The sequence below is a fragment of the Trichechus manatus genome, unplaced genomic scaffold (genome assembly GCF_000243295.1).
Source record: "Trichechus manatus latirostris isolate Lorelei unplaced genomic scaffold, TriManLat1.0 scaffold00064, whole genome shotgun sequence".
NCBI classification, from domain to species: Eukaryota; Metazoa; Chordata; class Mammalia; order Sirenia; family Trichechidae; genus Trichechus; species Trichechus manatus.
This window is the reverse complement of record NW_004444000.1, coordinates 4,131,212-4,151,861: the sequence shown is the minus strand read 5'-3', so window position 1 is coordinate 4,151,861 and position 20,650 is coordinate 4,131,212. Positions and strand designations below refer to the sequence as shown.

General features: G+C 43.0%; 1 protein-coding gene across 5 annotated transcripts in view; it reads right to left on the bottom strand.

Annotated features, from left to right (window-relative positions):
• Nucleotides 1-381: 381 nt before the first annotated feature.
• OPCML (opioid binding protein/cell adhesion molecule like) overlaps nt 382-20,650 on the bottom strand; it is a 1,692,348-nt gene continuing 1,672,079 nt past the window's right edge. The window contains exons 4-8 of one of the 5 annotated variants that reach the window (XM_012556397.1): nt 19,206-19,343; nt 18,657-18,777; nt 17,842-17,993; nt 16,917-16,943; nt 382-955 (exon numbers count right to left, since the gene is read on the bottom strand). In XM_012556397.1, the coding sequence (XP_012411851.1) occupies nt 855-955; nt 16,917-16,943; nt 17,842-17,993; nt 18,657-18,777; nt 19,206-19,343 (539 nt within the window). In that variant the 3' untranslated portion in view covers nt 382-854. The remainder of the gene's footprint in view (nt 956-16,916; nt 16,944-17,841; nt 17,994-18,656; nt 18,778-19,205; nt 19,344-20,650) is intronic. The other 4 variants (XM_004379314.1, XM_004379313.1, XM_012556398.2 and 1 more) reach the window with 4 other exon arrangements.

Below are 20,650 nucleotides of genomic sequence, written 5' to 3'. Positions count from 1 at the left end.
AAGACAGGTAGGTAGATAATTGGAAGGACAGATAAACCAGAAAGTTGAGTAGATGGATGGCCATGTGATTACTATGATAAACCTTAAAGAATCAACCATATATTGATGATGTTTTATGAGTTGGCTAGCATTGTTTTAAAGAAAAGTTCTAGCTTCAAGAGGCCTTGCCCAGTTTTGGTCATTACTTCCACATTTTTAGTTTTGCCTTACAGGCTGAGCTCCATGCCTCTAATCCCTGTAGCTAGTGGAGGAAGCAGATAGAGCAGAGTGGCTAGATAAGGTGACAAGATTTTACATATATATATGTACGTGCATCTAGATATATTGAGATAACTTTCCAGAAAGAAAAGATGTGAACCCTGATGTAATTAGATAATAATAAACTTGGAGGGAGAGATATGTACATTATAATCAGGAAATAGTCCAAATCTTATAAGACACAGGTAATAGGACACATAGATGTAACTCTTGCTGTGCACTACATTATAAGTCAAGTTGTGTTTTCAGGGTGTTTATCATGAGGAACGTTTTTTGCCCAAACGGAACTTATGGTTTGGTGTGTATGGAGGTGGTGGTGGTGATGGAGAGAGAAGCAGAGGAAAGGGAAGGGCTAAGGTAGCAGGAGCAGATTCCATTTTCGAACACACCAATGAATGATTATCCTACACACAGTAGAACCCTGCCCACCCTCCCCCAACCCCATTCATTCAAGCTGGAAAAAAAAAGTCAAATAAACAAACAAAAACAAAACAAGATCAGAAACAAATGAAAAAGCCCAAACTGGTTTGCCCTCCACAGTGTGAAGTCTGTGGTATGGAGAAGCAGGCGTTGCTCAGAGGACCTATGGTTTCTTATCAAAACTTGATGAAGAAGTGGGCAAAGAGGGTCCCTGCTAGCCAGAGACAAGCCAGCGCTCTAGAGGCAGAGTTTACACCGTCAATGACTGCTCCAGGCCCTGTGCAGGGAGAGAGAGACAGGCCATTAGCATCACTGAAGGTCACTCAGTTACCCAACAACAAGCAGATGCACAGACATGCTTTCCCATGAGCATTCCCCCATCTCCCACCCCTGTACCACTCACCCTTCCAGGTGCAGACGATGGGAAGTGCCCAATGAAATGCACTTAGAAACCCTAAGAGGCAAGTCACTGTTATGCCTTGAACACTACAGACTAATCTGAAAGACTGGGTTTAAATAAAAAACAGAGGAGAAAGTTGAGCAGGATCATTCAGGGTGTGGGCCGAAATGTTAGAGCAGTTGACAGGGGCAAATGTGGCAGAATCTGGTGGTGAGTTCATAAACTGTGCCTCAAATTGTACCCAGAACAGAGAGGGAAGAGGGGAAAAGACAGGCATGGAGGACAGAGAGGTTCCAGTGTGTTTGAAGTAGGTGATGGGGAGAAGAGCAAAGATATTTTGCGAGCAGGAGGCTAGGTTCTAATGTGGCAGACTTTTTCAGCTTGGCATGTGAACTTAGGTATTGTGGAGGCTGCCCCTGAAGTGGCTGAGAAAAAATGAATAAGTGTCCTGAGAATTTTAACAACTGTGATTGTGTTTATTCCAGTGGTCATCGATGCCTCTCCAAATGTGCACACCCAGTCAAACGGCCATGCAATGATTCGGCCCGAAGGAGTCCTCCCTTTACTTTCTTCTTTCCTTTTCTGTTTCGCTCATCCACAACCTATTGTGAAATAGGCCCATGGAATTGTGAGTGCTTGCCCTCTCTCCTATATGCTAAGCCTCCAAAAGACAGATCATGTGAAGTGTGATTGCCCTAGCCTGCTCGGAGGGCCCAGGACAGATGTATCAATGGCTAACTCTGCATCTGGGTTCCTCCATCACCTTTATTTGCAAGCCACGAGAACACAGGGTCATAAAAAAGACCAGTGGACAGCAAGCAGGGTGCAATACCAGACAAAGCAAAATTGATTATAGTCAAGACAGTAAAAGCTGACAAGAGGCCCTCCTGTCTGACCAATAACCAGGGGACAGAGTTGTGCTGCTTCTATTGTCTCATGCCAGGACCTCCCTGCCTTCCTTATGAGTGGATTGTCCCACTCTGAATAAGCATGGCTACTCTAAAAGACTAGGCAGCGTGTGGTCTGTATGCACAGAACCCAAGGCAGTTGGCCAGCCATCCACCCGATGATGTGAAGCCATGGCTGGCCTAGGGAGGGTACATACACTAACCTTTTGCTTGGAAATGTACAGGTCTCTCCCTTCAGCAATGAGCATCCAGACTGTCCCTACTCCAGGAATTTCAACATAGATATTTTTCTTCTTCTGATCTTTAATATACACACAATGCTTTCATTAACTAAAATCTCGTGTTACTCGATAGCTTGAGGACCTGGATCATATTGCTGTGCATTTTGATAGAGGCTATTTACTGACAAGGGCAGGATCCAGGGCCTAGAGAGGTGCTATGGTTCTCATGGGAGGCTTCAAAGACCTGTGGAAAGTAGCTTGGCTCTGGGGCCTCCACCACCCCAGACACAGATCCTAAGGAACCATATTGGACTGTAGAATGTACTGAATTGGAAATGCCCATAGTTGAAGCTCAAGGCCATTGTCCACATTGTATAATTATCTTCTGCAAAATATGAATGAGTTTGATTTTTAAATGAGTTCATAAAGAAATGAACAATGAAGATTTGTAAGGCCCATTTGTTTCTTAAAAAGTAGCTTTCATGTGTGTATATATACATTTTGCATATATATGACAAATTTTATATATGTATATATATGCATATATGTGTATGTATTAGTCTAATTTATTATGTTGATTTTGACCTAAGAAATAATTGAAGCTCTAATACTCTCCACTCTAGAGAGATAAAAGTCTTTAGTATAGTAATCATGTTTTTTCAAATTTTACCAGTGGAATTAGCATTTCTGTAGATATCAGGCTATCAGTACAAGGTCAGATACAGCTAAAGAAAGGAGGGGAGGAAAATATATGTAAGGAAAGAAAATCATAAAAGGGTGAAGTATGGAGAGATAAGGAGAAAGAGTCATAAAGAGAAATGGGAGTTTCTGGCAGTGTGTGGCTGAGGGCAAACATCAGTTGCTATGAGGTGTTCTGTGCTGATTAGCTAGAGGGTTTCCAGCCACAGTTCAGCTTTAGCCCTGTGTTCCAAAGATTATAAACCATGACTGAGGCTTAGTAGATATACAAGCTTGCTTAGGATAATAATGATGGTAAACATTTATATTGTGTTTTCTGTATGCAAGCATGATTGTAAATGCTAAGCATGTATTAAATCATTTAATCTTCACATCAACCCTATGAGCTAGTACTATCATCATTTCCATTTTATAAGTGGGGGAAACTGTGGAATAGAGCAGGCAAGTAAATTATCTATGGTCACACAACATATACATCTGGAGCTGGATTAGAACTGAGGCACTCTGCTCCAGAGTGGGTACCCTTGGTTATTACAGTCTCCTCCCTCTAAAGAAAAGAATCATTTGTGCATGTTGTTCATGCATTGAGAGGAACTGGAGACTGGCAATCTGGAAACCTGATTTCTATCTGTGATTCTGCTGCCCCAACCTGAGTTACACTCCTATCCGGGCCTTGGATATCCCATCTGCAAGATGAGCGGAGATTAGATTTAATGATTCCTAATGCCCTTCTCCTGCTAGTATTCTAAGATACTGCATGAACAGAAACCACATCTGGTGCTAATAGGGACAACTGGTGAACAGCCAGACAGCCTTCCCAAGTCAGTACAAAAGCATCACCACTCAGAGTTTTTACCCCCATGCATGCCATTTCCCCCTGAGACAGCAGGAGGTCACCAAGCATTCCTACCCACTCAAGTGTCCCTGTTTTGGTCCCATTTTCTATACAGCTTCAGAGAGTTTTATTCTTTAGCAGGTGTGATGAGCACCTCCTTTATAGTATCAGATGATATGGCAATTTACTGCCAAAATGCCTTTGGTCAATCAGCCTATGAGGAATGGTCAGTCTATTCCAGCCAGGGAGTTAATTTAATACACTGTGATACATATGAAAACTAGCATGGCTTTTCTCTTTCAGATCCTGGGCATACTTGAGATTTGGCAACTGAGCCAAAAAACAGCTAAAAACAGAGCTTTTGCTGTCTTGACTATAATCAATTTTGCTTTCTCTGGGATTGCACCTTGCCTGCTTTCCACTGGTTTTGTTTATGACCCTGTGTTCTCGTGGCTTGCAAATAAAGGTGATGGAGGAACCCATCAAGAAAACAGTGCAGTGAGGGCTGTACAAGAAGATCTTAGGCTTTGCTCGGAGCAGGAAGAGAGTGGCTCATGTACCCCTCTCTAGGCTGCAGGAATGTGAGACCAAGGTCACCAGTCATGAGCTGATTATTTAATTGCATCTTTACTATAACCCTGATTTGACTGGAAATGAGGAAAAGAATGCATCTGAGTTGGGTCTCTTCCATCTGGGCTTCTGTATGCTCAGGCTGCTACGCGACGTAGGCAAACACTTCTTTGTGCTCCATGGAAGAAGGGATGAATTGTTGCTGTTTAGCTAATTGGTGTGGCCCCATGACCACTTAGGCTCATGTTCAGTCCCTTATGCTGGCATGAGCCTTTACAAATGTTTGCTCAGTGAATCTACAGAGCCACCCTGTGTTATAGGCTGTCTTTACCTTTACAAGGGAGTGCATGGTACTGAAGTAACTCTCTACCCTTAGCTGAAGACTTGAACACAAGTCTTCGGATGCCAGGTTGAGCATGATTTTCTATCGTTTCTTGGTTTCTTCAAGTAAGAACCACATAGACTTCTCCAGTTACTGGTACCTAAGGTGATACTGGTTTTAATTTCAATAAACAAGGTCAGGGCTACAAATGGTGTTTTTACTCTTTTTTTTTTTTTTTTTTTTTAATAGTAGTGAGTGGAAAGGTAGTTTATCTCTCAAACCTAGAAACCAGTATTTGGAAATGTAAGATAGATTTTCAGTTACTTGTCCACCTATAGAAAACTTGCCCTTGAATGCACGTGGATAAAGAATAAGAGTTTGAAGAAAGATGGAGCTGAAAGAAAAACTGGGGAGCAGGGTTTCCCTGGATCAGACATCTGCTAGAGACCAAGGAGATGTGTTGTATGCACTCTTGCCCCTGTGGCTTGCTGCTCTGACTTTGAGGCCCTAAAGATCCTTTGTGCTAAAGCCACTGACCGCTATTAAGATGCAAGTAATTCTGACAGCTTTGGAGTCACACCTGCTCTGCAGCTTACCAGCTGCATGATCATAGACAAGATACTTTCCGTTTTCTCATTGGACATAGGGATACTACTACCCACTTTTCACAGGAATATTTGGAAGTTTAAATGAGATAACATATGTAAAGTGATTAGCATAGTGGCCAGTAGAAAGTAGTCATATGATCATAATGGCTGCTATGGATTGTCAGTTCCAGGCACTTCCCTCTCCCAGCCTCCCATTTCTTAGCTGAGGCTAATATGGACTTATTTAGATATTTTCCAAATACTTTGAACCTGGGCCCAGGTTTTGGTAGGTGAGAGAGTGAAGAGGTGGGATAGTTTAAAGTATAGTTGTTTGCTGCTTAGAGGGGTCATTTGCCATGATGGCCAGGAAGGAGGTGGACACTAAACAGGACAAAGCCAGGTTCCATAGGTAAGGTCTGAGGGCAAAGGAGGTTTTCCTGTAAAGGAAATGAGCCCCACAGTTGGCCTCGTTGTAGTCACAGTCATACATTCAACAGATATTTAACAGGTGCCTACCACATGCCCAGGAGCCCTGGTGGTAAAGTGGTTAAACACACTCGGTTGCTAACCAAAAGATCGGTAGTTCGAGCCCACCAGTTGCTCTGCTGAGAGAAGGATGTCTACTTTGGTAAAGGTTTCAGCCTTGGAAACCCTGTGGGGCAGTTCTACTCTGTGCTGTAGGGTTGCTATGAGTCAGCATCAACTCAATAGCAGTGAGTTTGGTTTGATTTTTGGTACCATGTGCCTGGCTCTATTTAGAGAGAAAAATGGGCATAATCTCTATGTTCAAAGAGCTTATACTCCAGTATAGAACTAGCATATCCTCTGTCCTAATCTCTTAATTAAATCAAGCAATCAGTTCTTCTCACAGACTCTGGGAAGAAAGCCATGTGGAAGAAGTAACCCACCATCTCTTTCACCTCAAGTATGCCCTACGTTTTGGAGAGTTTTAAATCAGGAATTCCCTGCCTGTTGGACAGATTGAATTTAAGAGTCAGAGAGAACTGAATTTGAATTCTGCCTCTGCTACTCACTAGCAGGGTGACTTTGGACAAGACTTAATTTCTCTGAAACAGTTTCTTGATCTATTAAGTTGGGGGAGAATGAGAGTTGCTCTCAGGATTAATCACGATGATGTGTAAAATCACTGAGTGGATAGTAAGGGCTGAATAAATAGTGGGTGAATTAGAAACCAGACAATAATTGATGATCCCTAAAATAGCACCTTTTATGGGGATCCTGCTTTAAATAAAGAGACCCTCTGGAGTACCAGGTGCCCAAAGATAACTGTCAAAAACCAGCTGAACAGCAAACTTGGCTACTGAGCAAGTGAGCCAGTCCCTCAAGGAAAGATCTGGGTGGCTGCTAAGTAAGATAAAACCTACTAAGGAAGGCCAGTCATTCTAAGAAAAGTGTATTCAGAATCCCAACACTTCCTCTGGGCAAATGCCATGTTTAAGGAATCTTTCTCCATTTATGGTTAACAATTATTAAATTAATTAGAATGATTGTTCTAAATATCAGGCTTAATCAAATATTTTTCAGGGACAAATTGAAAGTATGGACGTGTAATCATGCCTTTTCTTCTTATTTCAGTCCCTCCTCCTTCACCCTTGTCAATGCTAAAAATTAATTGCTTCCTTCATGCCTGAAGTTGAGCATCTTTGAAAGTAAAAGTTAAAATGATGATGCAAAGACTCCAAACAAGTTGGGGATGATGACAACAGTGACAACCAAATACCTTGGGGATAGATGTACAGAGGAAAACAAGCTCGTCTTCAGCATATAGAAGGAACAGACAGAAATGATTGAAATACGTGTCAGATAATGGCAAAATGGCATAAAGGTCAAGCAGTACGTGTACTGTGGGCCGGAGGTAGGATTACAAGGCCAGATACAAAGCTCGGCAGGGGTAAGACAACAAATAATAATTATAAATAAAAATAAAGTCCACTTTTGAGAGACTATTTATTTTGGTAAATGAAACGTACTAAACGCTAGATTTTTAAAAAGCAAATTTGATTGAAGCCTTAAGATACATTAGGCTGTGCCTGAAAAATAAGAGCTGGGGACTTCAAGCCCAGTGCTCCTGGAACCACAAGTTTGTGGCAGCGCTCGGGGGTGGCTGAGCTCCCTCTTGAGTGGCAGGCGATGAGAATCAAAGTGCCCAAACTCAGCACAAAGCTCCCAGAAACACACATAAGCTCACGGATGAGATCCTGCCTCCTAAAAGATTTTGCAGCTTAAAAACAGAGTGCATTACGACTGATCAAGGTATGGGAATGTGCCACCGTTTTTCCTTTCCAAATTTGTAATGAAAATATGGCACAGTTCAGCAATGGTAGCTTGTACAGCTGTAATTCTACTAAAATGACAGGTGGTCGGGTGATCGCATTAAAAAACAAAACAAAAAGAACCCACAGGCAAACTGTACTTGGTGATAGCACAGTGAGATCAATGAAATATCTGAAGCCTAAGAAGATACAGTTTTGTTCTGAAATTTGGATAGGTTTTATAAGTATGATTATGAACCGTGTGACCTTCCTAATGAGGAACGAAAAGGATAATGATGTTCTTGGTGATTAAAAGACGAGCAAGGGAATCTAATTAGAGGATGTATGTGTTACACTGTTGGTGAAACATAAGCCTATTTTCAGCAGTGCTGGCTGATGGAGGCACATCACTCCCCTTCAGAGGGAACCTTCTCTCCATTGTCTGTAATTAACAGCGGCAAACACGGCACTGTGTTGTTTTACAAGTAAGATTAGCCGGGCTTGCAGCACACCTAAGGCAGCCGAGAAAGAGGCAGGAGTGGCAGCCATCTTTGTTTTGTTCTACTTAACACCCTTGCTTTGTGCTGACCGCAAAGACAAAACAGCTTAAGAAGTTAATACTAGAAGTTAATTCAAACCCTTCAGCTCATCACAAACCTGAAAGAGGCGAGACTTTAGTCTTTGCCGAACCATAAGCTGATGTCTGTGCTGACATCAGCATGCCCTGAATGCTCAGTGTTGAACTCTAAACGCTTAGGCTAATAGCCAGATGTCAGTATTCAGGCAGAGGAGGGTGAGGTGCGAGGTGGTGACAAGGAGCCTCATCAGGAATGAAATGTGAAATGCCTGCATATTTTTTCTAATATGTTGACATTTTGCAGGTTGGGTAAATACAAATGATTGCACTGCTGCCATCAGCCAAAAGCAATGGTAGCTCTCTGACTCATTCCCCTTCACCTGGATTTAAACTGTGGATTTGGAAAATAAAAATCATATACTTTATCAGCAGGAAATGAACAAATGTGTGCAGCGTTTGATATCTCTGCAAGGAGAAATCTTGTGAAGAACGTCTTCCTAAACAGTGAATTGGAATGTTTTGATATAGTTTCCCTCACAAGGAAGACCCAGGGAAAAAAAAAAATAAACACACCTAAATTTTAAGTTAGAACTGGGATATTTGGGAGGCTGGAATGCAATGGAAAGTGTCAGAGAAACAGTTCTTTCGGTTCCCTGGGGGGATAGGACCACAAATCCTTTCTAATATGTGGTTTTTCTTTGGTCAGTGAAGAGTTTCGAACCATATAGAGGCTATAACCGATGCTCCCATTGACTGGGAGATACATGTACTAATTCAGCAAACATTTACTGGGCAACAACCATCACAAGATACAGCGCTGCATATTCTAAGGGCAGAGAGAAATACAAACAAAACACAAGCCAAAGCATAAGCAACCACAGAGTCCAAAACGTAAAGTGATTAATTCTTCAGAGGGCCCTGAAACTGCTTCACAGATGGCTACTGTAGGGCCTTGAAGGGTAAGTGTGGTGAAATAAGTTCTTTATGTGGCCTTTTGCCTTGGTTCTTTGGAAAAGCAGCTTGGGAGATTTTTTTTTCCCCCTAAACCCTGAAGAGTTACTTTTGCCCTAGTTCTTTGGAAAAGCAACTTGGGGGCATGGAGCTGCTCCCAGGTTGTTTTCTACCCCAAAGGGTTTGTTGCTTTTGTCCAGGGAATCCCCTGGGTTGATTTACATTTCCTGGGTAAGCTGTAAACGATTGAGGGTTTGATACTTTTTGTTGGTCCTGGGACACAGTCTGCACTGTGACTGGTCTGTTTTACTCACCTTAACCGGATTGTTCAGTTTACTAGTCAGAAAGATGGTGTGTAAAAGTACTCAATAGGATTGAGTAATTTGAGGTCCACTGACGGGTTTGGTCAGTTCGTTTGTGGTCCCGCTGGGAAGGCCATGTCTTAAAATTGCCAAGGAGTTTGCTTATATAAGTGGCCAACTCACAGAGATTTTGAGTGAGAAGTGAGAGAGGTAAGAAGGGAAACCTCCCGAAAGGGCTGTAATACTGGTTGAGGGGTGTAATATCGAAGATGGCAAGAGGCCTGGAAAGGGCTCAGCACCAGAGAGCCAGGGCAAGAGGCCCAAAAGAGACCCAGCGGCAGAGAGACAGCAGCGAGAGGCCCAGAAGGGGCCAGGCAGCAGAGCCGACAGTGATGGCAGAAAGCTGGTGCTAGGAGAGCAACAGCTGAGCAAGTTGCTACATTGGCTATGAGCTGGGCCAGTTAGCAGCAGAGAGGCCTACGACAGGGAGGCTAAAGACAGAGAGGCCTGCACAGTGGACAGGGGGCTTGCACCCTGGAGAGGGCCTGCTTTCACAGTGGAGCGGGCCTGATAGCATGGCAGAGAGACCTGCTCACACAACAGAAAGGCCTGCTAACAGCAGAGAGCAGCTGAGAAAGCTATTTTGGTTGAAAGCTGTCCTGCACCAAAGAAGGGAGGGACGTGTTCTCCACTTTGGGGGAGCCTTCCAGGCCTTGCCTATGTGCTTCCTGATCCTTATCCAGAGTTATTTCTGTTACTTCCAACTTCGTTCTGATCCAGAGTTGCAGCCTGTTACTTCCCTAATAAACTATGTAACTGTGAGTATGGTGTGTGACTTCTGTGTGGTCATCGCAATGAATGATTAAACCCAACAGAGAAATACAGAGTGCCCTGGGGGGAATGGCTGGTATCAGAAATAATGAAAAATTTGGAGCGTAGAGGTATGTCTGACCTCCACCTCATAGGGACCAGCTTTGTGCTGATCCTGATTCTTATCCATTATAAAGTTAGGAGATTTATGATGCTGACTTACAGTAAATAAGTTTTTATCAGGCAGAGAAGAGAGTAAAGTCTTCCATCTGTGATCTCAAATCATGCTGGGACATGTAGTGTACCGGGAGTTAAAAGACAGACTTGTTGACATGTAGTGGGGTTGTTAACCATTGTCATAGGGCAACATGTGTAGTAACTGTTTAATGAGAAACTATTTTGTTCTGTAAACCTTCATCTAAAGTGAGAATAGCAGCCAACTGGAAGAGCGTAGTTGATGTTACTGAACTGTGCATGTAGAAATTTTTGAAAAGGTATATCTTTGGCTATGTATATTTTCGCCAAAAAAAAAAAGGTCCAGAAGGGAGAGGGTTGACATATTGTGGGCTTGTTAACCAATGTCATAAAACAATATGTGTACTACTGTTTAATGAGAAACTATTTGTTCTGTATACCTTCACCTGAAGTACAATAAAAAAGGAAAAAAAAAAAAAAAAAGACAGACTTGGGTGTCAAAAGTGGTGTTGCCACTTTATACCTGTGAGAATTCAGCCACTCAAATTCTCTGAGCCCCAGGTTCTTCTTCTGTGAAATAGAAATAATAACAGTGCCTACCTCAGAGCCTTATTAAGTGCCTAAACCTATGTCTGGATGATACTTAATACGTGGTAGCTTTCATTCCTCTAGCATCACACTTTTCATATTCTATTGTAGTTGTCCATTTATCTGTTTGTACCAGGTTGGGTCCTTTGTTCCTCTTTGTTCCTCAGTTCTAGTGTAATTTCTGACATGCAGCAGGTACTAAACAAATACATGTTGAATAACTTAATGAATGAATGGATGGATACAAAGAGCAGCATGAGAAAAGCTTAAATGTGGGGTAGGGTCTGGTGTCTGGGCAATGGGTGGTGTGGTCTGGTGAGTGCCAGAAGGCAGCTGTGGACTCTGAAGCTATGAGGGGGGACTGATTTTGGAGCAATGACAACCTTCCATGCCATGCTTCCTGGTAGGCAGAGGTTTTCAGCAGGGATAGGACCAAGTCCATTCTGGGTTTTAGAAGGGACACTTGGGCCTGCTGTGGCAAACAAACTGGAGAGGAAGATAGCAAGACAAGGAAACCAGTTAAGAGACTCATAATTGTCCAGGTGAGACACATGCCACAGTGTCAGTGAGAGTGGGAAGTGGAGTCTGTGACTGGTAGGATTCGCTGACTAATGGATGCACTGGGAATGAGTGCCGGGACTCTAGTGAGTATGTGTGTATGCAAAGATAAGGTTTTCAGGAGAGGTGCTGGGAGGTAAAGATTGTGTTTGAGGGTCCTGGGGAGCACTCTGGCAGAGAGGTTTGTAGCTCAGAATTCAGGAGAACACTGAGAGACAGAGACCTAGGAGCTATCACCTGCTACTCAGAGGTGAACCATCCTCAGTGTGGCCAGGTTCACCTGGAGGGCTTGCTTGACAAGCACATCCAGAGCCTTTTCTGTAGGTTCTGATTGAGTCTGGGGTAAGTCCCATGAATCTGCATTTTTAAAGCACCCAAAGTGAGTCTAATGCAGGCTCAGAAATAATGCTCTATAAGAGGCTTGAAGACACAGAAGACCCTCTCTCCTCTTACTTGTCCTTCTGCCCCTGACCGACATATGGGGCTGGTGGTGGAGGAGCTAGGAACAGATGGAGTAAGAACGACAGGAGGACAGTCACCCCACACTTATATCACAGAAACCAGAAATGGGGTTATGGGGTCAACAGTGGCAGAAGGTCAGCTGATCTGAAGCTGAGATGAGGCTGGGATGCCAGGGGATACACACTGTGGAAGACTGAGATGTGAATGGGGTTGGGAAGTGGAGACTGTGAGTGCTGGTTCTCCCTTTCAGGATGTCTGGAGATGAAGGAAAGAAAAGATGTGGGGTAGTATGGAGGGCAGACCACTGGGAGTTTTAAGAGAATCCCCACATCCCTGTGCCTACTTCTCCCTTCTCACTTCAAGCCACCTGGGAGGTGTGGTTGTTAGGAGAACTTAATAAAGGACGGAGAGAAGGCCGGAGTGGGGTGGGGGTAGGGGGATGGGGGCTATAATGCAGGAGCTCTGACTGCTTTGCCCAGCAGGTCTGGTTAGTGCACTTGGTGGAGGAAGGTCAGAAGAAGGGTGGAGGTAAGAGGTGTCATCTGTGCAGGGTACGTGTAGTTGAAGAATGTGATGTACAGAGTGAGGCTGACATGTATGTTTATTCAGAATGAGTGGCCAATAACAAGATACAGATTCAGTCCTCTTAGCTTCCAGGAGCCGCTGAACAAGACTGTGGTCACAGCTGCTCTGAGGGGCTAAGGCTCTGCTTGCAGGAAATATCCAGAGCCCAGATGCCAGTTTAACCTGAGTGCTTTGCTATTTTCATCTGTAGTGCCAACATACCTATGAACTGTCCCTATTCTTGATATTTAACTCTGAATGTAACTAATTTGTGTCGCTACAATTTCACAACTAAAATGTGAGAAATCTGTTTTTCTCTCTACAGCATTCTCCCTCCTTTCTGGCTTTGTTTGTGTTCGTAGTCCCTCTCCCCTGCCAGTTCCAGTAATCTAGGCATTTATGTGCCTCATTAAGAGCATCATACTCTACAGCATTGGATGTCATCAAGCCCAGAATCTCTCCTCTTTGTACTTTAAAGATAGGGAGATGGGCCTCTTCCTCAGGCCCAGAGGAGGCAAAGTGGGTTGACAAGTTGATACAAAGTGATTGGCTTCCTGAGAGGCTGAGCTATGGCCAGTAGGCTGAGCCAGGGGGCCATCTGCTGAGCTGGCCATCCTCCTGCGGCACAAGGCCTGGTGCTACTTCCAGGTGCCAGGGCATCAGGTGAGCTTCAAATGACCACGTCCATTTGATAAAATTACAGGTATTAGGAACAAGATTCTCTTTAGTAACTTAGGGCACTTGACATCATTTCCAAGGTTAAACGCTATAGCTTTGGAGACCACTGTCCCTTACCCTGTTATCCAAATTCAAAACAGAAACTTTGGAAACTGGAGGTAACCTGGAAGTCAATCTTGTTCTGCTTTTACATTTTACAGACATCTGAGGAATAAAAAAAGTCATAGCCTGTCTGTGTTGGAGTTGGGACTAAGACCCAGTTCTCACACCTAGAACAGGCCTCTCCTCTATATTGTGCTGCCTGTCCAGTGCCTGCAGTCATGGGTTCTAAGGAAAGCAGGTTGTCTGAAATGGCACTCAGCCTAAGGGACCTGCCTTATCTCTGTGGCTTTGCCAGGTGATGGTTTAGGGAGGTGGGCTGAACACCTCACATGAAGTGCCAACTACTGACTGGTCTTTACCGATCACCCACTCAGCTATGTTGTTTCTCATTTTTTCTAATCATTCCTGTTCCAACCTACTCACCAATTAATTGTCTCCCTAGTCTTCTGAATTCTTCTGAAATTTCTTTTATCCGATTTTCCTTTGTACTTTGCATGTAGGAGGTATGGAAATAGTTGAAAGAAGTATGTGTGAGAGGCCTACTGTGATGGGTCACAGGTGCAGTATCAAAGGATTCTCTCAAAAACAAGCTGACAGTCCATGAATACATGCCTGGGAACTGCGTGTGTGTGTGTGCACGTGTGTGTGTGTGTGTGTGCACGTGCGTTTGGGAAGCATGAGTAGATGGGCTGTAAAATCAAAACTTGTCCTTTGAAAAGTGATCTCAGAGTTAGACAGTTAGAAGAAGAGAGATATTGGTCTGAGAAATGGGTACAAAGAGGCTAATTGTTGATAAGGGGTTCTATCAGAAGGTCATTCACCAATATCTGTGATGGAGTTGTCAAGTATTGTGAGCTGGATTGAAATGTTGGGTTGAAATTGTAGCAAAGAGATCAGGCCCTGGGACCCAAGTACATAGGCTCAAACCCAAGATCAAGCACTTACAGGCTAGTCTGAATAATCTGCCTGCTCTCTCAATTTCCTCATCTGTAAAACTGGGATAAGTACAGCACTTCTTCCAAAGAGTTGTTAAATGAGATAAACAATGTAAAACACTTAGTCTAGTGTCCTGTGCACAGTAAGTGGTTGTTTATAATCAGCCATGCTTCTGGGAACGTTGAAGACTCAAGGAGCTTTCATGGACAGCAGAAAAGGGTTTGTCAACTGGACAACACACTCTTAACTCTGGCCACATTTATTTTGCTAAAACTATTGCCATTCAGTCACAGCATCAGAGACCACAGAGGACGTCTTATCCAAAATGCTTTAACTGACAAAAAAAAAAAAGCCAAAGCCTGTGGGACTGACTTCCTAAAAGCATACAACAAGCCAATAGCAGAGCCTGGCCTTAAAAGGGCTTGGAGACTAACAGCCCCTACTCTCTTCTGTAGCATTTTGATTCCTGACAGCTGAACTCCCAGTCCAACAGAATGTTCTGGACCAGCTACTGTGTGTGGATACCTGTGCTAGATTCCATGGATCAAACAGTGAGCAAAGCAGACATGGACCTACATTCATGGAGCTTACAGGCTACAGTGGAAGAAAAAAAAGTGACATTGAAGCTAGAGTGTAAAGTCTATAGAAACAAGGGATCTGTCTGTTGTGTCACTGTTGCATCCTTATCACTTGGCTCTAAGTAGGCACTCAATGCCTACTCGCTGAATGAATGCCAGGTTGAGTGCAACCAAGTCAGAGGCAGGGTGCAGAAGGATGTGTAATGGGAAGCTGATCTTGTCAGGGAGGTCAGAGAAAGCTCCCTTGAGGAAGGGAGGCTTGGACCGAGATCTGAAAGGTTGTGGACACCAACTGGGGAAAGCAAGATTGGATAAGTGACAGGGATTGGTGGGTGCTATAGCAAGAGGGCACATGAGACTGGAGGAATAGAAAACAGAAGTCCAAATGAGCAATCATTCTGGCAGCTGTGTCAAGGGAGGCAGTGATAGAAAGGGTAATGTCACGAGAAGGGTTGGCAGAGACCAGTAGTAATCACAATACCTTGCATTTATACAACAATTTTCAGTTTGTTATGCCACTTTGATGAATATTATCTTATGCCTATTTAACAATGACACTCTTAAGACATCAGGCCAGGGAATATTATCCTAAGTTTAGCCAAGGCCTGTAGTATTTGTGTGTTGTCAAAGTCACACATCTAAATGTAGCTTTTATGGGACTCTATATAGATAATGACATTATTTAATCCTCTCACCAATATTTTGAGACAGATTTTAATACTGAATCACATACATGAGGAAACCAAAGCTCAGTAAGTGTAAATGAGTTGCCCAAACTCACATGGCTGATGTGTAACTGTTTGGTATGTGAATCTATGTGGTAATCTACATTTTCTCCTGTTATCTCTCCTCTTTATGTAGTTACTGGCAGAGAGGACAAGAACCCAGGGTGTCAATAGTAGGATCTTTCTATTGATCATATTCCCTGCTACTTGCAATCACACTAACAGAGGAGTGATGGCAGGGCCAGCAGCAGGGTGGCACCTCTTCCCACACTTTCCCTCAGTTTTATCTAGACCAAGAGATGGATATTCGTGGGAAAGAAGGAAGCAGGGCTAGTGATCTAAGATTGTCTTGAACCCAGAGTTGTGAAAGCTGATGCCAAATGTTACCAGTTTCCATATGACTGAGATTGACACTGTAAAAAAGTAGGACTGTGAGACTTCCAAGTGTGGAAGCAGAGCTGCCACCAGCTGCTTCATCTAAATGTCTGAGTGAGCGTGGACATGTGTGTATGTACGTGTGTGTGTCACTCTGTTTATCATCTGGGTAAACACTCCAACACCTGATGAAAAGGGCAAATTCAGTCTCATCCAGTGCCTTTTCATTAGCTACATGTACTGAGTGTTATTCTCTTTCTTTGGTCCTCCTTTTACTCATCTGTAGAATGGGGTTAACAACCTAACCTCAATGGAATTAATAACTGAGGCACTAAATGGTGCCTAGATACCAGTAAATATGTGGTAAGTGGTTGACGCTGCTATTATGAATAATGTTCCAAAATACTTCTAGTTTAAAATAAAGTTTTTAGAACAATACTGTAAGTCCTTTTTGTCTCAGGCTAAAAGAATAAAACACCATACTATGGTGACATCCCCACGGAGGCAACATCTGATAATCCATTTGATCTCTAGGCTAAGTTCCTCTTGATGCTGCTGTGTGTAGAAAGAGCAGAACACTCATCCCTTTAAAGTGACCAAGTGGAAGCTTATTGTGCTGGAGGCACAAACCCTTCCCCTGAAGCCTAGTATGATATTTTATATGTGTGCATGTCAAAACCATCATATTCTACATGTTACTTACTTAACTTGTGCTAGGCTGACCCCTTGAAGGAGCCCTGGTGGTGCAGTGGTTAAGAGTTATGGCTGCTAACCAAAAGGTCGTCAGTTAGAGTCCACCAGCTGTTCCTTGGAAACCCTATGGGGCAGTTCTACTCTGTCCCATAGTGTCGCTATGAGTCGGAATTGACTTGACGGCAACGGGTTTAACACCTCAAAGTATATTTTCTAAGGAGAAATAAGTCAGGGAAATGGAATAGGCAAGCCCATCTTTCAAGTACGCTTCAACTCAAATGCATAGGCATTCAGGCAGGCAGAGGAAGGAAGGAACATGCTGTACCCACCTGCCACTGCTGATGAGGGGCTTATTTCTAAGACACACACAGCACAATGCACACACAATGCAGAGAGGAAACAAAAAACATAGATCACACATTTTAGATGGTTGGTGGACAACGTTTAGTAAATGTCCATGCTGAAAGCTTGATCAGGGTCTGAGATGTACATGAAAAATGGAGACCTCTTTATCTTACTCATCAGACACTTTCCTCCAACCAAACCTCAGTAAATACACAGATACATACACACATAAAATATCACAGCAAGCTGACCATGGCCCATGATGTGAAATGTTGCACAAGCAGATGGGCACAGAACTAGAGTGAAGGGAAGATAAGGGCCTCTATGAAGGCCAGTCAAGGCTCTGGAGACCTCTCCATCCACATGGGAGGGAAAGACTTCCAGAGAAGTGTTAGATGCTCCAACTGTGGAGAGAATAGCTGTTCTGATGAGGACTCAGACTTGTGTTCCATTTATTACAATTTGTAAGAACATGACATGAAGATCACAATGGCAGCATCTGACTTTGTTCAAAACTATAAATATAACCTCTAGGATCATACGCTTACTATAAACGTTATCTTAAAATTACATCTAATGGATTCCCTGAGACCTTTAGATAGTATTACAATTGAACTGTCCCAAGGGTCTATCTATCTTCTTTATGGCAAACACCATACAACTAGGTTAGAATATGGTTTACACCTTTAGTAAGGGGCAAAAGTTGCCTTTCAGTAAAACAGGTGATACCGATTACCTTATAAACATCACTGTATCACAAGCTGTGATAAATGACAGTGACCATTTAAGGTGGTGGGCCGAGGCAGTGTGGATGGACATAGGCCAAGCTGAGTATGCCTTCCTCCCTCTCAAGTCCTTTAAGCTCTCCCACTTGGCTGAATTCACTGCATCCAGGCTTCCTGCACTCACCATACAATGAGATGCTGGCATTGATGTTCCCAAGTTTGTTCATGGCTACACATGTGTAGTTCCCATAATCCTTTTCTGAAACATTGAAGAAAGTCAGAGTGGATATGTGGCCTTTGTTCTCAATCCTCACTCCATCCAGGCCAGTGGCTAACCTGCAAACAGAGAAGGTATTGCTGGTCTGGTTTCAGAAATGTAACTGAAACAACAGACTGGGTGGCTGAGAGAGATCAAAGATACCAAAAATCAATCACACCAGAAGGCCCTTCTCCTCACAAAAGACATTTTCTCTAACTAACCCAGTCCCTGTAACTCAAACCTTAAGTACCATGGCCTCCATGAAGAGGAGAAAGGAAAGAATGTTCACGCTCAAAAAGCTAAATTTACTGGCTTCTAGTTGTCAAAAGGAACCCTGGTAGCATAGTAGTTTAGAGCTTGGCTGCTAACCAAAAGGTTGGCAGTTCAAATCCACCATTGGCTCCTTGGAAACCCCATGGGGCAGCTCTACTCTGTCCTACAGGATTGCTGTAAGTCAGAATTGACTTGACGCAATAGGTTAGTCATTGAAGACTGCCATGTATGCATAGTTATTGTGCACACATGTGTACAAGATTAGTATCTTATATTAAAAAACAAAGTCAATTTTCAGCTTCTCTCTCTCTTTTTTTTTTTCCTCTTCTGGTTCTAAAAGGAAACTCTCTTACAAAGGAGGTTATAATGCACTGTGGTTTTTCCTTCTCTCTCTCCTTTGTTTTGTCATCCCCTTTTATGTGGGGGATGATTCATCAGGACTGCTAAGAGCTGCCCTAGTTGCATACCTGGTATCTTCCTTGAACCACTGGAATTCAGCCATCGGTACTGCAGAGGCCTCACAGCTCAAGATACCCTTCTGACCAACTGAGACACCAGTGTTCTTGGCTTTTGAGATATAGGGGGGGTCTATGAGGAAAAATAAATAAACATGCAGAGTATTCCATGAGAAAGCTGGAAGGCATATTTAGCTACCTCTAATATGAATTGACTTCTTGGGATACCGCTTCCTCCCAGTTAAATAGTCTTTTTTTTTTTTTAGGAAAAGAACTTCTTGTTTAGAGATACTGCATTAACCTCAGCCATCTTCCCTAAATCTTCAAATCAATTCAAAGCCAATAATTCTTCCCATCAGCTGAAAGCACTGAAAATCACAGAAAGAGTCTAGGGGCAAATAAACAGCAATGGGGCGACTGATAGGGCAAAGCAGTCTGATAAAACGTTATTCTGTTGGCAGCAACTTGGGCCTTTCAGCAAATGGCTTTGCCATTGTCAGCTTGTTCCTTTTATCCGTGTACCCTCTTTCCCTGGAACTCCCTGACAGCCAGTCAACTCACAGTTTACAGTGATTTTTACTTTCCGCACATCGGGTGCAGCAACGTCATTCAAGGCGCTGCATTCGTACTCCCCAGACTGCTCACGTTTGATGTCAGAGATCTCCAGGTACTCATCTTCACTCACAAAGCCCTGGCCTTCTGGGAAGAAATAAACAGACAAAAATAAGCAAGAAACTGTGAAACCAGGGACAGGAATATAGTCTCATTTTTTGGAGAAGGAATAGGAAAAGCCTTGCAAATACAGTTTGAATTCAAGTCATAGATGTAAGACACCATCTTGGCCAAAGCGCCCGGCATTTGAAGAAAGAATTCTCTGCTTGTGTCCTGGCTCCATGTATTTGTGGCCAAGTCACTTTAACTTGTTTAGACCATTCAGTAAGAAGGGGCTATCATTACTTTTCCTTATATGAATATTAGGAATAACTAATACGTGTGAAACACCCCAGCACATTACTAAATTGTGATATTTTAAAAAGATTTGTCATGATCAATACTGTAATAAAAAGTGGCAATGATTTTAGCGAACGTTAGTACGGGCAACATCTTAGTTTCTTAGTATGTAGAAATGTCTTTTCTAAATACACAATACTGAGAAACCATTTTAGTTCTCCTGGAATTCAGATTTCTGGGTTCCATGAAATTGGGGTGATCTGCCTAGGACATTTGCCTTTAGATGTCCTTTTAAACCTTGACTCTCAAAGAAACTTGTTTCTGAAAGTCATCTCTGAGTCAAACAAAGGTCTAGACAAACTAATAAGACCGTTTTGCCTTAAGCATTGTGCTCTTTTGAAGAATTCAGTTTCCAGAAGCAAGACTCCAAAGGTGAGACTAAAGCTATGTTTTAGGATAAATCAGTAATTATTATTATTATTTAATTTTATTGTGCTTTATTTGAAGGTTTACAGCACAAATTAGCTTCTCATTCAAAAATTTATACACACAATAGACAATAGATAAGTGGTAACTTTGGTGAAGGGTAAGACAGTACACAATACTGGCGAAGCCAGCACAGCTTGTACAAGGCAAGGTCATGGAAGCTCCATAGACACATCCAAACTCCCTGAGGGACTGAATTGCTGGGCAGAGGGCTGTGCGGACCATGGTCTCAGGGAACATCTAGCTCAACTGGCATAACACAGTTGATAAAGACAATGTTCTACATTCTAGCTCGGTGAGTAGCGTCTGGGGTCTTAAAAGTTTGTGAGCAGCCATCTAAGATACTCCATTTGTCTCACCACTTTGGGAGCAAGGGAGAATGAAGAGGACAAGATTTAAGGAAAAGATTAGTCCAAAGGACTAATGGACCACAGCTACCAAGGCTTCCACCAGACTGAGTCCAGTACAGCTAGATGGTGTCCGGCTACCACCACTGACTGCTCTGACCAGGATCACAATAAAGGGTCTTGGACAGAGCTGGAAAAGGATGTACACTAGAATTCTAACTC